The sequence below is a fragment of the Salmo salar genome, chromosome ssa20 (genome assembly GCF_905237065.1).
Source record: "Salmo salar chromosome ssa20, Ssal_v3.1, whole genome shotgun sequence".
NCBI lineage: Eukaryota > Metazoa > Chordata > Actinopteri > Salmoniformes > Salmonidae > Salmo > Salmo salar.
Window position 1 is genome coordinate 62,777,899 of NC_059461.1, and position 16,401 is coordinate 62,794,299.

Below are 16,401 nucleotides of genomic sequence, written 5' to 3' on the forward strand. Positions count from 1 at the left end.
TACAGTGCCTTTCGGAAAGTAATCAGACCACTTGATATTTTCCACATTTTGTTATGTTACAGCCCTATTCTAAAATTGATTAAATCTTTTTTTCCCCTTCATCAATCTATACGCAATACCCCATAATGACAAAGCAAAAATAGATTTGTAAAAATGTTTGCTAATATAAAATAAAATAAAAATGAAATATCACATTTACATAAGTATTCTGACCCTTTACTCAGTACTTTGTTGAAGCACCTTTGGCAGAAAGGTACAGCCTCAAGTCTTCTTGGGTATGACGCTGCAAGCTTGGCACATCTGTATTTGGGGAGTTTCTCACATTCTTCTTAGCAGATCCTCTCAAGCTCTGTCAGGTTGGGTGGGGAGCGTTGCTGCACAGCGATTTTCAGGTCTCTCCAGAGATGTTTGATCAGGTTCAAGTCCAGGCTCTGGCTGGGCCACTCAAGGACATTCAGAGACTTGTCCCAAAGCCACTCCTGCGTTGTCTTCGCTGTGTGTTTAGGGTTGTTGTAACGTTTGAAGGTGAACCTTCGCAGCAGTCTAAGGTCCTGAGCGCTCTGGAGCAGGTTTTCATCAAGGATCTCTCTGTACTTTGCCCCATTCATCTTTGCTTCGATCCTGACTAGTCTCCCAGTCTGCCGCTGAAAAACATCCCCACAGCCTGATGCTGCCAACCCCATGCTTCACCGTGGGGATGGTGCTAGATTTCCATAAAGGCCTGATTGGTGGAGTGCTACAGAGATGGTTGTCCTTCTGGAAGGTTTTCCCATCTCCACAGAAGAACGCCAGAGCTCTGTCAGAGTGAGCATCGGGTTCTTGGTCATCTCCCTGACCAAGGCCCTTCTCCCCCGATTGCTCAGTTTGGCCAGGCGGCCAGCTCTAGGAGGAGTCTTGGTGGTTCCAAACTTCTTCCATTTAAGAATGATGGAGGGCACTGTGTTCTTGGGGACCTTCAGTGCTACAGAAATGTTTTGGTACCATTCCCCAGATCTGTGCCTCGACATAATCCTGTCTCAGAGCTCTACGGACAATTCCTTCGACCTCATGGCTTGGTTTTTGCTGTGACATGCACTGTCAACTGTGGGACAGCTGTGTGCCTTTCCAAATCATGTCCAATCAATTGAATTTACCGCAGGTGGACTCCAATCAAGTTGTAGAAACATCTCAAGGATGATCAATGGAAACAGGATGCACCTGAGCTCAAATTCAAGTCTCATAGCAAAGGGTCTGAATACTTATGTAAATAAGATATTTCAGGTTTTTATTTTTTATAAATTTGCAAAACTTTGAGCAAGGCACTTAAACTCCCCACAACAACAGCTCCCCGGGTTCCCAGTGTGGCAGCCCCCAGCACCTCTCCAAAACCTATGTATGTGTGTGTATATGTATGTGTGTCTTTCAGAGAGGTTGGGTTAAAAGCGGTGGTCAAATTTTGGTAGGTGTGATCTTAATCTTAGTGTGGTGGGATTGTTCTGTCCAGAGGTCAGGTCAAGGTCGTCAGTGAAAAGGCTTCTGGGAGATTGAATAAAGACAACAATAAAGGACAGAGAGTGAAAGAAGAAAGAGGCAGACTAGACTAATATATTTCTGGTGAGAGGTTTTTTTCAGACCCAGAGGTCATGGAATGAGAGGAGATGACATCATGTCTTCACACATTGCAGAGAGAAAGCACATTATAATGTAGAAACTTAGCAGCCTCAATGTGAAATCAACCAGGCTCAAATGTTGTTGTCATCTTTAACATATTTCTCAATATATCACCCTTATTTGAACCTGGTGCCCAAACAAGTCATTCTTACAGTTTAACACCAAGCACAAGATGTACTCTCCCACCACCACCCTGCTATCAAAGATGAAATCAGACAGACATTATATGGAAGAGGAAGCCAGATAAGAAAAGTGTTGTGAATTAGAGGTGTCTCAGTAGATTGTGAAAGAAAGGATATTCTCAGGTGAGAGTTTAGAGGGCTAGTCGGTTCAAACAAGAATCGATATACAACAGAATAGCTTTACTCTACACTAAGAAAAATGTTATGTTAGAATTCAGGCTAGAATCCCAACCAACCTGACATACCATCTGCCATAGGCAGCACGTCCATAAGGCTAGCTAAGCTTCCCCTAAAGTAAATTTAATTAATTTGCCAAAATGATATAGCCTATACAGTGCCTTCAGAAAGTATTCACACCATCTAACTTTTTCCACATTTTGTTGTGTTACAGCCTTGACATTTTTTGTCGCTGGCCTACTCACAATAACACCAAAGTGGAATTATGTTTTTGGATTTTTTACAAATGAATAAAAATGAAAAATCAAATGTTTGAGGCAATAGGTATTCAAGGCCTTTTTTATGGCAAGCCTAAATAAGTTCAGGAGTAAACATTTGCTTAATTAACAAGTCACATAATAAGTTGCATGGACTCACTGTGTGTACAATAATAGCATTTAACATCATTTTTTAATGACTACCTAATTTCTGTACCCCACACATACAATGATCTGTAAGGTCCCTCAATTGAGCAGTGAATTTCAAACAGATTCAACCACAAAGACCAGGGAGGTTTTCCAATGCCTCGTAAGGAAGGGCACCTAATAGCAGATGGGTAAAAAAAACATTTAGGTATTTCACCATGAGGCCAATGCTGACTTAAAACAGTTCGAGTTTAATGGCTGTGATAGGAGAAATCTGAGATTTGATCAACAACATTGTAGTTGCTCCGCAATATTAACCTAATTGAGTGAAAAGAAGAATATATTAAAATATTCCAAAACATGCATCCTGTTTGCAACAAGGCACTGAAGTAATACTGCAAAACATGTGGCAAAGCAACCAACTTCTTGTACTGAATACAAAGTGTTATGTTTGTGGCTGCATCATGTTTTGGGTATGCTTGTAATCGTTAAGGACAGGGGAGTTTTCCAGGATCAAAAAGAAACGGAATGGAGCAAAGTAGGCAAAATCCTAGAGGAAAATCTAGTTCAGTCTGCTTTCCACCAGACACTTGGTGTCATAGGCGTCGTAAGGGACAGACCAAGGCGCAGCGGGTATAGTGCTCATCTTCCTTCTTTATTTAAAGAGAACACTCAAACAAAATACAGTGGGGGAAAAAAGTATTTGATCCCCTGCTGATTTTGTACGTTTGCCCACTTACAAAGAAATGATCAGCCTATAATTTTAATGGTAGGTTTATATGAACAGTGAGAGACAGAATAACAACAAAAAAATTCAGAAAAAAAACGCATGTCAAAAATGTTATAAAATGATTTCCATTTTAATGAGGGAAATAAGTATTTGACCCCTCTGCAAAACATGACTTAGTACTTGGTGGAAAAACCCTTGTGGGCAATCACAGAGGTCAGACGTTTCTTGTAGTTGGCCACCAGGTTTGCACACATCTCAGGAGGGATTTTGTCCCACTCCTCTTTGCAGATCTTCTCCAAGTCATTAAGGTTTCGAGGCTGACGTTTGGCAACTCAAACCTTCAGCTCCCTCCACAGATTTTCTATGGGATTAAGGTCTGGAGACTGGCTAGGCCACTCCAGGACCTTAATGTGCTTCTTCTTGAGCTACTCCTTTGTTGCCTTGGCCGTGTGTTTTGGGTCATTGTCATGCTGGAATACCCATCCACGACCCATTTTCAATGCCCTGGCTGAGGGAAGGATTTGACAGTACATGGCCCCGTCAAATGATGCGGTGAAGTTGTCCTGTCCCCTTAGCAGAAAAACACCCCCAAAGCATAATGTTTCCACCTCCATGTTTGACGGTGGAGATGGTGTTCTTGGGGTCATAGGCAGCATTCCTCCTCCTCCAAACACGGTGAGTTGAGTTGATGCCAAAGAGCTCCATTTTGGTCTCATCTGACCACAACACTTTCACCAGTTGTCCTCTGAATCATTCAGATGTTCATTGGCAAACTTCAGACGGGCATGTATATGTATTCTTGAGCAGGGGGCCCTTGCGGGCGCTGCAGGATTTCAGTCCTTCGCGGCGTAGTGTGTTACCAATTGTTTTCTTGGTGACAATGGTCCCAGTTGCCTTGAGATCATTGACAAGATCCTCTCGTGTAGTTCTGGGCTGATTCCTCACCGTTCTCATGATCATTGCAACCCCACGAGGTGAGATCTTGCATGGAGCCCCAGGCCGAGGGATATTGACAGTTCTTTTGTGTTTCTTCCATTTGCGAATAATCGCACCAAATGTTGTCACCTTCTCACCAAGCTGCTTGGCGATGGTCTTGTAGCCCATTCCAGCCTTGTGTAGGTCTACAATCTTGTCCCTGACATCCTTGGAGAGCTCTTTGGTCTTGGCCATGGTGGAGAGTTTGGAATCTGATTGATTGATTGCTTCTGTGGACATGTGTCTTTTTTACAGGTAACAAGCTGCGGTTAGGAGCACTCCCTTTAAGAGTGTGCTCCTAATCTCAGCTCGTTACCTGTATAAAATATACCTGGGAGCTAGAAATCTTTCTGATTGAGAGGGGGTCAAATACTTACTTCCCTCATTAAAATGCTAATCAATTTATAACATTTTTGACATGCGTTTTTCTGGATATTTTTGTTGTTATTCTGTCTCTCACTGTTCAAATAAACCTACCATTAAAATTATAGACTGATCCTTTCTTTATCAGTGGGCAAACATACAAAATCAGCAGGGGATCAAATACTTCCCCCCCCCCCCCACTGTAAACAAACGACGAAACAGTTCTGTAAGGCACACGGCTATACAGAAAACAACCACCAACAAAAACAGAGGAAAAACAGGCTGCCTAAGTATGGCTTCCAATCAGAGACAATGAAAGACACCTGCCTCTGATTGGAAGCCATACCTGGCCACACATAGAAAAATAAACATAGACATAGAAAACTAGAACCAAAATCCCCTTGAACCAAAAAACCCCCAAACACACAAAACAAACACCCCCTACCACGCCCTGACCATACTACAATTACAAATGACCCCTTTACTGGTCAGGACGTGACACTTGGAGATTAATTCACCTTTCAGCAGGATAATAACCTAAAACACAAGGCCAAATCTAAACTGGAGTTGCTTACCAAAAATACAGTGAATGTTCCTGAGTGGCCGAGTTACAGTTTTGACTTAAATCTACTTGAAAATCCATGGCAAGACTTGGAAATGGCTGTCTAGCAATGATCAACAACCAATTTGACAGAGCTTGAGGAATTTTGAAAAGAATAAATGGACAAACATTGCACAATCCAGGTGTGGAAAGCTCTTAGCGACTTACCCAGAAAGACTCACAGCTGTAATAGCTACCAAAGGTGCTTCTACAAAGTATTGACGCAGGGGTGTGAGTACTTATTTAAATTGGATATTTGTGTATTTCATTTACAATAAATTTGCTACATTTCTAAAAACACGTTTTAACTTAGTCATTATTGTGTGTATGAATACTTTCTGAAGGCACTATAGCCTAGGCCTACTCTACGCTCTCTTTTTTGCAAACAGTTATTGAGTTGCATTAATAGCCTAAATTATGACTATCCAATCTACTCATCACATTAGGCATAATAGGCTATCTAACATAACTCTGGAATGCTTCATTCTAAAGGTGCATTTTCATGGTGAGAATTAGCTTCCCAAATGTAAAACTCATGCGCTGCCTATGCCGCCTGCCTACGGCTGATTTGCAATACAAAATTCCTATTTACATTTTTATCTACCTGGGCTGGAAACCCTGATGGCATACTGAGCATACCACAGCTCATAAACATGGATTAAGTCCTTTTTGACATACTAAAGAGAGAAACCAGGCGAAATCCCACTTCAAATGGCTTGATGGTAAAATACCACATTTCAAAGTGTGACATGCTACTGGTGGGGAGAATAGAAATGGTTACCGCACAATTAAGATTATTTCTCACAGGCTACACTCACGCGTGGACTTTTCACAATGTAGACTTTGATATATTTCCAAGAACTCTTAGCGGAAGCTTTAATCTGTCTATTGATAATTCATATTTGGCTATGTACTAGGAAACTGTGGTGAATACTAGAAGCTAGTGATTACCAATGAAAAATACCTATGTAAAGAAAATCAGAGGTGAATGAACAGCAATGCAGTTAAAGTATATTGCAAAGTGTGGAATCATTTTGGTTGAGCATTGAAAGTGCTTGAAATTATCATCAACAAAACATGAATGCACTCCCACTAGTGCAGGGGTAGGCAACTAGATTAAGCCACAATTTTTGCCTGAGCAGATGGTCGGGTGCCGAAACATAATTATAAACATTTGTACCCAGCAAATTGACCACAAGTAAGCCCAAAAATATATTGTACTTTAAAATAACATAAAATAACAAACATTTCATACCTTGATTACATTGAGGCACAATCACGTCTCTCTTTTTATTTGTAGTAATATTTGGGAACAGATTTTATGAATAAAAATATTTTTAAACTGAATTCTTGGTGATTTAGTCTTTAAAAATATAAAAATAAATCCTTCCCCAAATTATAGTTTAAAGAGTAAAAAGATATAAACTCAGCAAAAAAAGAAACGTCCTCTCACTGTCAACTGCGTTTATTTTCAGCAAACTTAACATGTGTAAATATTTGTATGAACATAACAAGATTCAACAACCGAGACATAAACGGGAACAAGTTCCAAAGACATGTGACTAACAGAAATGGAATAATGTGTCCCTGAACAAAGGGGGGGTCAAAATCAAAAGTACCAGTCAGTATCTGGTGTGGCCACCAGCTGCATTAAGTACTGCAGTGCAGTCTCCTCCTCATGGACTGCACCAGATTTGCTAGTTCTTGCTGTGAGATGTTACCCTACTCTTCCACCAAGGCAAGTTCCCGGAAATTTCTGGGGGGAATGGCCCTAGCACTCACCCTCCGATCCAACAGGTCCCAGACGAGCTCAATGGGATTGAGATCCGGACTCTTCGCTGGCCATGGCAGAACACTGACATTCCTGTCTTGCAGGAAAACACACACAGAATGAGCAGTCTGGCTGGTGGCATTGTCATGCTGGAGGGTCATGTCAGGATGAGCCTGCAGGAAGGGTACCACATGAGGGAGGAGGATGTCTTCCCTGTAACACACAGCGTTGAGATTGCCTGCAATGACAACAAGCTCAGTCCGATGATGCTGTGACACACCACCCCAGACCATGATGGACCCTCCACCTCCAAATCGATCCCGCTCCAGAGTACAGGCCTCGGTGTAACGCTCATTCCTTCGATGATAAACGCGAATCCGACCAGCATCCCTGGTGGGACAAAACCGCGACTCGTCAGTGAAGAGCACTTTTTGCCAGTCCTGTCTGGTCCAGCGACGGTGGGTTTGTGCCCATAGGCAACGTTGTTGCCGGTGATGTCTGGTGAGGACCTGCCTTACAACAGGCCTACAAGCCCTCAGTCTTACAACCGATCCTGTGCAGGTGTTGTTACACGTGATCTGCCACTGCGAGGACGATCAGCTGTCCGTCCTGTCTCCCTATAGCGCTGTCTCAGGCGTCTCACAGTACGGACATTGCAATTTATTGCCCTGGCCACATCTGCAGTCCTCATGCCTCCTTGCAGCATGCCTAAGGCACGTTCACGCAGATGAGCAAGGACCCTGGGCATCTTTCTTTTGGTGTTTTTCAGATTCAGTAGAAAGGCCTCTTCAGTGTCCTAAGTTTTCATAACTGTGACCTTAATTGCCTACCGTCTGTAAGCTGTTAGTGTCTTAACGACCGTTCCACAGGTGCATGTTCATTAATTGTTTATGGTTCATTGAACAAGCATGGGAAACAGTGTTTAAACCCTTCACAATGAAGATCTGTGAAGTTATTTGGATTTCTACGAATTATCTTTGAAAGACAGGGTCCTGAAAAAGGGACGTTTCTTTTTTTGCTGAGTTTATATACAGTACCAGTCAAAGGTTTGGACACACCTACTCATTCCAGGGATTTTCTTATTTTCACTATTTTCTACATTGTAGAATGATAGCTTCATGAGGTAGTCACATGGAATGCATTTCAATTAACAGGTGTGCCTTGTTAAAAGTTAATTTGTGGAATTGCTTTCCTTTTTAATGCATTTGTGCCAATCAGTTGTATTGTGACAAGGTAGAGGTGGTATACAGAAGATAGCCCTATTTGGTAAAAGACCAAGTCCATATTATGGCAAGAACAGCTCAAATAAGCAAAGACAAATGACAGTCCATCATTACTTTAAGACATGAAGGTCAGTAAATGCGGAAAATGTCAAGAACTTTGAACGTTTCTTCAAGTGCAGTCGCAAAAACCATCAAGCGCTATGATGAAACTGGCTCTCATGAGGACCGCCACAGGAAAGGAAGACCCAGAGTTACCTCTGCTGCAGAGGATAAATTCATTAGAGTTACGAGCCTCAGAAATTGCAGCCCAAATAAATGCTTCACAGAGTTCAAGTAACAGACACATCTCAACATCAACTGTTCAGATGTGACTGCTTGAATCAAGCCTTCATGGTCGAATTGCTGCAAAGAAACCACTACTAGAGGACAACAATAAGAAGAAGAGACTTGCTTGGGCCAAGAAACACAAGCAATGGCCATTAGACTGGTGGAAATCTGTCTTTTGGTCTGATAGTCCAAATTCGAGATTTTTGGTTCCAACCACCATGTCTTTGAGAGTCGCAGAGTAGGGGAACTGGCTCCTGAGTGGCGCAGCGTTCTAATGCACTGCATCTCAGTGCAAGAGGCGTCGTTACAGTCCCTGGTTCGAATTCAGGCTGTATCACATCCCGCTGTGATTGGGAGTCCCATAGGGCGGTGCACAATTGGCCCAGCGTCGTCAGCAAGACAATGCTCCATGTGTAAGGTTCTGGATGTAGCTGGTGCAGAGGAGTCAGGCGCAGGACAGCAGAGATGAGTAACACAATGAACTTTACTCAAAATTTCCAAATACATGAAGTAATACCAAGCCCACAAACATCGGACCGAACTTACAATAAAACAATCACTCACAAAAACCATGGGGAAAACAGAGGGCTAAATAATGAACATGTAATTGGGGAATTGAAACCAGGTGTGTAAAACAAAGACAAAACAAATGGAAAATGAAAAGTGGATCGGCGATGGCTAGAAGGCCGGTGACGTCAACCCCCGAACGCCGCCCGAACAAGAAGAGGGACCGACTTCGGCGGAAGTCGTGACACCATGCCACACAGCCAAGTCAAGCAAGGTGTGGATGGAGGACCACCAGATCAAGACCCTGTCATGGCCAGCCCAATCTCCAGACCTGAACCCCATTGAAAATCTCTAGGAATGTGATCAAGAGAAAGATGGATGGTCACAAGCCATCAAACAAAGCCGAGCTGCTTGAATGTTTGCGCCAGGAGTGGCATAAAGTCACCCAACATCAATGTGAAAGACTGGTGGAGAGCATGCCAAGACGCATGAAAGTTGTGATTGAAAATCAGGGTTATTCCACCAAATATTGATTTATGAACTCTTCCTAAGTTAAAACATTAGTATTGTGTTGTTTAAAAATGAATATGAACTTATTTTCATTGCATTATTCAAGGTCTGACAACACTGCATCTTTTTTGTTATTTTGACCAGTTGTCATTTTCTGCAAATAAATGCTCTAAATGACAATATTTTTATTTGGAATTTGGGAGAAATGTTGTCAGTAGTTTATAGAATAAAACAAACATTTTCATTTTACCCAAACACATACCTATAAATAGTAAAACCAGAGAAACGGATAATTTTGCAGTGGTCTTTACATTTTTTCCAGAGCTGTATATACAGGCGGGCTCACAAGTGATTTATATATATATAGATCTCTTTTTACTCTTAAGACTTTGCGGGACCAAAAAAAATCACTTGCGAGCCCTGCCCTAGTGACTAGTGAAGTTATTCAATCCATTCCACACCAACCCAACACCATTTATCAGAGAAGGGCAGATCTCATGTCCATCCTCCACTGACCCACATGTCCTTTCACACCTCTCCTCTCAGACTGTTCTCTTTACTGAAACAACAGTTAATGCCTCTCCCTGTAAAGCTTACAGTGATGTGTAAGGCATACTGTCTAATTACAGGTACTGTAAAGTGGAGACCAGTGTTTCTGTGTGGATGTTGTTGCGGAAACCATATCCGACAGACTGTAACAGGAGTGTCGTATCAAGCTGATTGGAGAGATTGACTGGTGAAGACAGAGAGGAGAGTGATCTCTAGTACTCTAGTCAGGAGGATCTAGTTACTGTGCTCTTTGTGGCAGTAGACTATGTTACCATGATCAGTCCAGTGGTGATGGGGTCATTGCATCCATGGCACAGCTCTCCGAACTTGGCCCAGTAATCCTTCTTGCAGAAGAGCCGGCCCTCCTTCTCATAGTACCAGTGGGACAGGGAGGCACTGCATTCACAGCATCTGAACAAGGAGAGAGAGAGTAATTTTAAGCACAGCTGACTTCGTAAAACTGGCTAGGTCTTTGAAAACAGTACTGGCCCAGGTTGACGTCTTGTCGGTGCTGAAGAGTAGACAGTGCAGGGTTTGGCCTCCCCCTCCGCACAACATTTAACTGATTGTTGAAAGTTAGTCTTGAAAACTAATTAGCCACCACATCATCCTCGATAACACCTCCTACAGTCGCCACCATTGTCACACACACTACAACAAAAGCATGGGAAAATTAGGCTACTGCTCACTATTGGGTAACTCCACATTTCTGCTCTAATACAATTGAATGGCAGAGGCCTTCTTTACAGCTTCTGAAGGCCTAACCAATGGCTGGCTGACCAAAGAAAAATATATTTTTAACACAAACTGAAGAGATGGAATCAGAAAATCATAAAAATTATTCAAAAGATGAAGTAGAAATGAAAAATAAATTGTATTTAAAAAATATATATACATTTTTATATAGTTCCCCATTATATTTAGCCCATCATGAGGCTAAACCAGATGTGTCTTACTGAAGGTAATGCAACAGATAAGGACATTTAAGTTTCATCACTTTCAGATCCATGACGCGTTAACCACTAAGACTAAAGCAACACTTCCACATACATTAGGTCTTAGACCAAAGTGAGAACACAGACAAACCCAACACTGTGACTAATAAAGGTGTTGAAACAACAAGGATATGATGAATGACACCTTCACATGTCAATGCTGTCCAAACACAACATCCAACTATAACGACATGGTTGTTACTCCAGTGGCTTTTGATCCACACAATTGCAAAGTGATTGTATACGTTGCAAAACCATTTGACTTAGAACAAAACATCTCAGATATATAACCACGTTTATAAACTGGGTGGTTCAAGCCCTGAATGCGTATACCATCGGTAAGTCAACACGTGTATTTTTACTGCTCGAAATACGTTGGTAACCAGTTTATAATAGCAATAAGGCACCTCAGGGGTTTGTGGTATATGGTCAATATACCATGGCTAAGGGCTGCATCCAGGTACTCTGTGTTGCGTTGTGCATAAGAACAGCCCATAGTCATTGTATATAGGCCATATACGACACCCCCTCGGGCCTTATTACTTAATTATATCATAGACATAAGGGGCTATCTGCATGTGGAGATCTTAAGGAATGGACTTATCGCTGTCAGTAACAGTGGATTAAGAGAGCTGATAGTGAGATATCTCTCTCAAGGAGAGGACAGAGCTGAATGATTGGGTAGTGATGTCAGGCAGATAGAGATCATTGGCTGATAGACAGGCTGAGGACTGAGGAGTGAAGGGGAGAGGAGATGACAACACAGATGACAACACAGTCAATAATCACAGAGACACACACACCAGAGGAGGCTGATGTTAGAAACTATAGGAGGACATACTCATTGTAATGGCTGGAATGGAATGAATGGAAGGGTTCTAAACACAGAAAACACATGGAAACAACGTGTTGACTCCATTCAAGCCATTACAATGAGCACGTCCTCCTATAGCTTCTCCCACCAGCCTCCACTGACAAACACGCGCACACACAGACACGCACGATACTGAACATACCAGATAGATGACACAACATTGATCTAGCTCAGGGTGGTTGTCAGCTTTCCACCTCTCTGCAACCATGAATCAAGATAAAACAAGTTCCAGAGGAAGTAGTTTTGTTGGCTATTCTAAACCACAACAAAACCACTTCAATTTTTTAAAAACCTTTATTTAACTAGGCAAGTCAGTTAAGAACAAATGTTTATTTACAATGACGGCCTATCAGGGAACAGTGGGTTAACTGCCTTGTTCAGGGGCAGAGTGACAGGTTTGTACCTTGTCAGCTCGGGGATTCAGTCCAGCAACCTTTCTGTTACTGGCCCAACGCTCTAACCACTAGGCTACCCGCTTCCCCATTTCTGTTCCAGCTAGGCTCTATGTTGAAATAAGACAAACAAATGACATCAGCTCTCCTTCGCTGAGATCTTGAAATGAGGACAGGAGTTTGAGACTGCTCTGTGCATTACCCTTTTCATAGAAATGAGCTGAGACAAGTTGAGCCTAGCTATAGCCTACTGGGATGATTACTGGCTGGGACCATGCTGTATAGGACAAAGTGATAGTCTGAAAAGGTCATCTGTGTGAGACATCCATGACTAAATGAGTGTCTCCACTCCATCCCAGTGGACCATCGTCCATCAGCCCTCCTAGTCCGTCCTCTGCCAGACAGCCAGGGATCAATAGGAACAGACCTGGGGGAGTCAGGGGGACTTTTGGTCATCAATCCCCATCTGCTGCCTCTCTGCTGGGCTATAGAACATCCAGACCAGAGGCCTAGGAGGGAAAAGGGAATGGGGCAGTGGGGTAAGGGTATGGGGTGTAATATAAACAGATTCAGTTTAGGGGCCTGGGAACTGTTGGGAGGGAGGCCTAGGGAGAGGGAAATGAGGATGAGGACATAGACAGAGGCTGATGGGGGTAAGTGAGTGGAACAGGCTGAGCAGGCACTGGAGGAGAGGGCAGGTCAATTCCAATGGGTTTCAGCAGTTATCAGACTTCTTTAAGTCAAGCCAGGTCACACACATGCATGCGCCCATGCAGAATCACACACGTACACACACTAAACCTCCCTCTTTCTGATATGCACATGTGCTCACATAGTGAACATCTCAGTGTAACTTTAAAGACAGAGCTCCCACTACTACACCCTGATCCTGCTGCATGCAGTATGCTGAGCATGTGGTGTGATGATAGGAGGCAGAAGAACTGGGTCAAGGGTAGCCAGAGGACACAAACACACTACTCTACTTAGTCAGCATTCTTGTCTTCCAGCTACACCTCCCCCTCTGCAGAGTCAAAGTCATACCTGGGCCTGCAATTTACACAGCAGGCATATCAGTCCACACAGGGCTTCAATGCTCTCGAGCTAAATCCAAGCTGAAGTCACCTTATCAGGGAAGGGCATGTAGCGCTGAACTGTACTGTAACAGAATACCATATGACTAAACAGTTAGTTCTCCTAATATAGTTTGATGTTACCCACAGTAGCAGGCAATAGTAGTAGGATTACATGCGAGTGAAAGTGTGAGTGTATGTGTTTGTGAGATACCCTTTGACAGGGTCTGTCTGGAGCGACCTTTGGTGGATTTGTGCCTGTGTGTGTGTGTGTGTGTGTGTGTGTGTGTGTGTGTGTGTGTGTGTGTGTGTGTGTGTGTGTGTGTGTGTGTGTGTATGTCCATGCCTATGTATGTGTTTGTGTGTGTGTGTGTGTGTGTGCACATTCATGCCTGTGTGTATGTGTGTGTGTGTACCATGCATGCCGGTGCGTGTTTGCGTTACAGGGGGCACATAAGAGGATTAACATTTTGAAAGATTCAGAGGGAGACTCTCTAACCCATTGTACCAAATACCCCGCTGGATGACTAAGAGCTTGCCCTGAGTTCAGTACTACTACTTCCTATACCCACACAAAACTGTTGCACTTGTAGCGTACAGTAGCCGATATTGCCGGACAAAGCTGGTGACCCAAAATAATAACTGACAAGAGTAACAACATAACACAAACACTATAGCATGCTACTCACAGTCATGACCCATATATCTACAGGCTGAACATGAATCACTGAACAGGACCAGTGGCCCACCATCCACCACAAAGAAAACACAATGGTAAATATAGACGTGATAATGTGAGATGAGTAATGCAAAATGGTCTGTGGTGAAGACCAGAATGAGATTAAGGGCTGCACGTCAGATACACATAACCAAAATACTCTGAGAGCAAATGCTGATGTTAACCACAGGAATGGTTACAGAGAAAAGGGTTTATTGGATATGATACTGATATGAACAACAAGGCAGACCTCATTCATATGAAATGGTCATGCCTTTTTCTTTCCCACGCAGCACAGAGTAAGCTAAATGCAGGGCTCGCTGAAAGCATTGAGAGAGAAAAGAGATAAGAAAAAAAGAGAACACATAAGGATAGAGTTAAGCATGAGATGAGAGAGGAGAAAAAAAGAGGTTTAGCTCTGCGGAAAGAGATAGGAGAAGGAAAGGATATGCCGGGACAGGGAGAGGAGGCGCAATGCTTAAATGAGGTAGAGAAAGAGGAAGGTAGAGGCAGGGAGATGAGCTATGCCAAAAGGATGGAAGAAAAGGGATAGATGGGTTTTTACTTGATGTCACGTCCTGACCCTAGTAAGATGTCATTTTCTATAGTAGAGTAGGTCATGGCGTGACAGGGGGTGTTTTGGGTGGTTTGTCTATGTTTTCTATTTCTATGTTTTTGTTCTAGTATTCTATTTCTATGTTGGAGGTTTTTGGGATGATCTCCAATTAGAGGCAGCTGGTTCGCGTTGTCTCTAATTGGAGATCATATTTAAGTTGGGGTTTTTCTATTGTGTTTGTGAGCAGTTGAATTCTGTTTAGTTGTGTTCTGTGTAGACTTCAAGTACCTGACAGAACTGTGTTCTGAGTTTAAATAAACGTTATTATGAGCACTCAACACGCTGCGCCTTGGTCCCCTCTATACGAAGCCCGTTACAGAACTACCCACCACAATTGGATCAAGCAGCGTGCCCGGGCGGAGATGGATACCTGGTCTATGGAGGAGTGGAGTGAAAGGAGAAACTGGACTTGGGGACAGGTATTGGACAGGTATCATAGCCTACCGGGGAAGAACAAGAGGCAGCCCCCAATTTTTTTGAGGGGGGGGCACATGGTTAGTTTGGCGGGGCCAGGCGTGAGACCTGAGCCAACTCCCCGTGCTTATCGTGGTGAGCATGTGCCTGCCTCTCGCACTCTCCCTCGAGTGCGCCTCCATAGCCCAGTACGTCCTGTGCCTGCTCCCCCCTCGCGAGGGTGAGGTGGGAGAGAGGGGGAGGGAGAGAGGGAGGCAGTGAAAGGATGGATGAGCTGAGGGAGGAGTGGAAGGATGGAAAGAGAAATAAACAAAAAGGCAGACAAATGACTATTCCAGAAGTGAACAGACAATAACTAGGAAAGATCCCAGGTTCTGAGATGTCAGACACCCAGCTGCAACTATCTAGGGGCCTAGAAACATCCAAAGAAGGGGGAGAGGAGAGGTGGAGGGAGTCAAAAAATCTGGAAACCCCTCTCTAACCCCTCTATTGCCAAATGGAATCAGCCAAAGTGCCTTGTAATAAAATTCCACTCCACTCTCCTTGACCCCCCCCCAGCATCCATTCACTTTAGATATGCTGTATATATAGAAGAAATATTGATTTTGATGTAAAACACACTGTGTAATCAACATAGTTCACCAAATTCTTTGCCTAGCATTGACTCTATGATCACAGTGATGCTCTTATGTAGAGACATTAGATTCTGAGATTATTTCATTATCTTGATGTTTGTATACTGTAATTATCTTTGAACTGCCTGCTGTGTATCTTATTTACAGGGCCGGTTCTAGCCTTTTGGGGGCCCTAAGTGAGATTTGTCACCTCTCTGCAAAACATTTTAGTGGCCCCTCTCTTGACAGCGGAGAGAAAAAAATAAAAGTACATTTTCTGTAATTTTCCATGTTTTTCCATGGTGGAGAGAAAATATAGCAATTTAATAATAACATTGCAATTCTACTCATTTTGCCATGGGGTGGCAAGACTTTGTATCAGTTTTAAACATCCACAAGAGCTGAAAGACAATGCCCATTCTTACCCATGATGATGCACAACGATTTAAGTCAATAAGTCATCGTTTTAGTCAGAGTATATATTTGGGGTTGAAGTGGGAAATCCGAAGTGGTAACTTCAGAAATTTCCCATGTCAATGATGTGTGTTTCCTCTATGATATGTTGTGCTAATATCAGAAACACCTGCAAAGTCCTTCCTCTTCTTGAGTCGTGACTGAACTGAGCAATGTAATAGGGGTGGCAGCGTAGCTTAGTGGTTGCAAGTTCGAATCCCCGAGCTGACTAACCCACTGTTCCTAGGCTGTCATTGAAAATAAGGATTTGTTCTTAACTGACTTG

General features: G+C 43.0%; 1 protein-coding gene across 2 annotated transcripts in view; it reads right to left on the reverse strand.

The window, feature by feature from the left end:
• Positions 1-16,401, reverse strand: part of LOC106581050 (LIM domain kinase 1) — a 109,429-nt gene that overhangs the window by 29,512 nt on the left and 63,516 nt on the right. For both annotated transcript variants that reach the window (XM_014162741.2, XM_014162742.2), the window contains one exon: positions 10,242-10,380. In XM_014162741.2, coding sequence (XP_014018216.2) covers positions 10,242-10,380 — 139 coding nt within the window. The remainder of the gene's footprint in view (positions 1-10,241; positions 10,381-16,401) is intronic.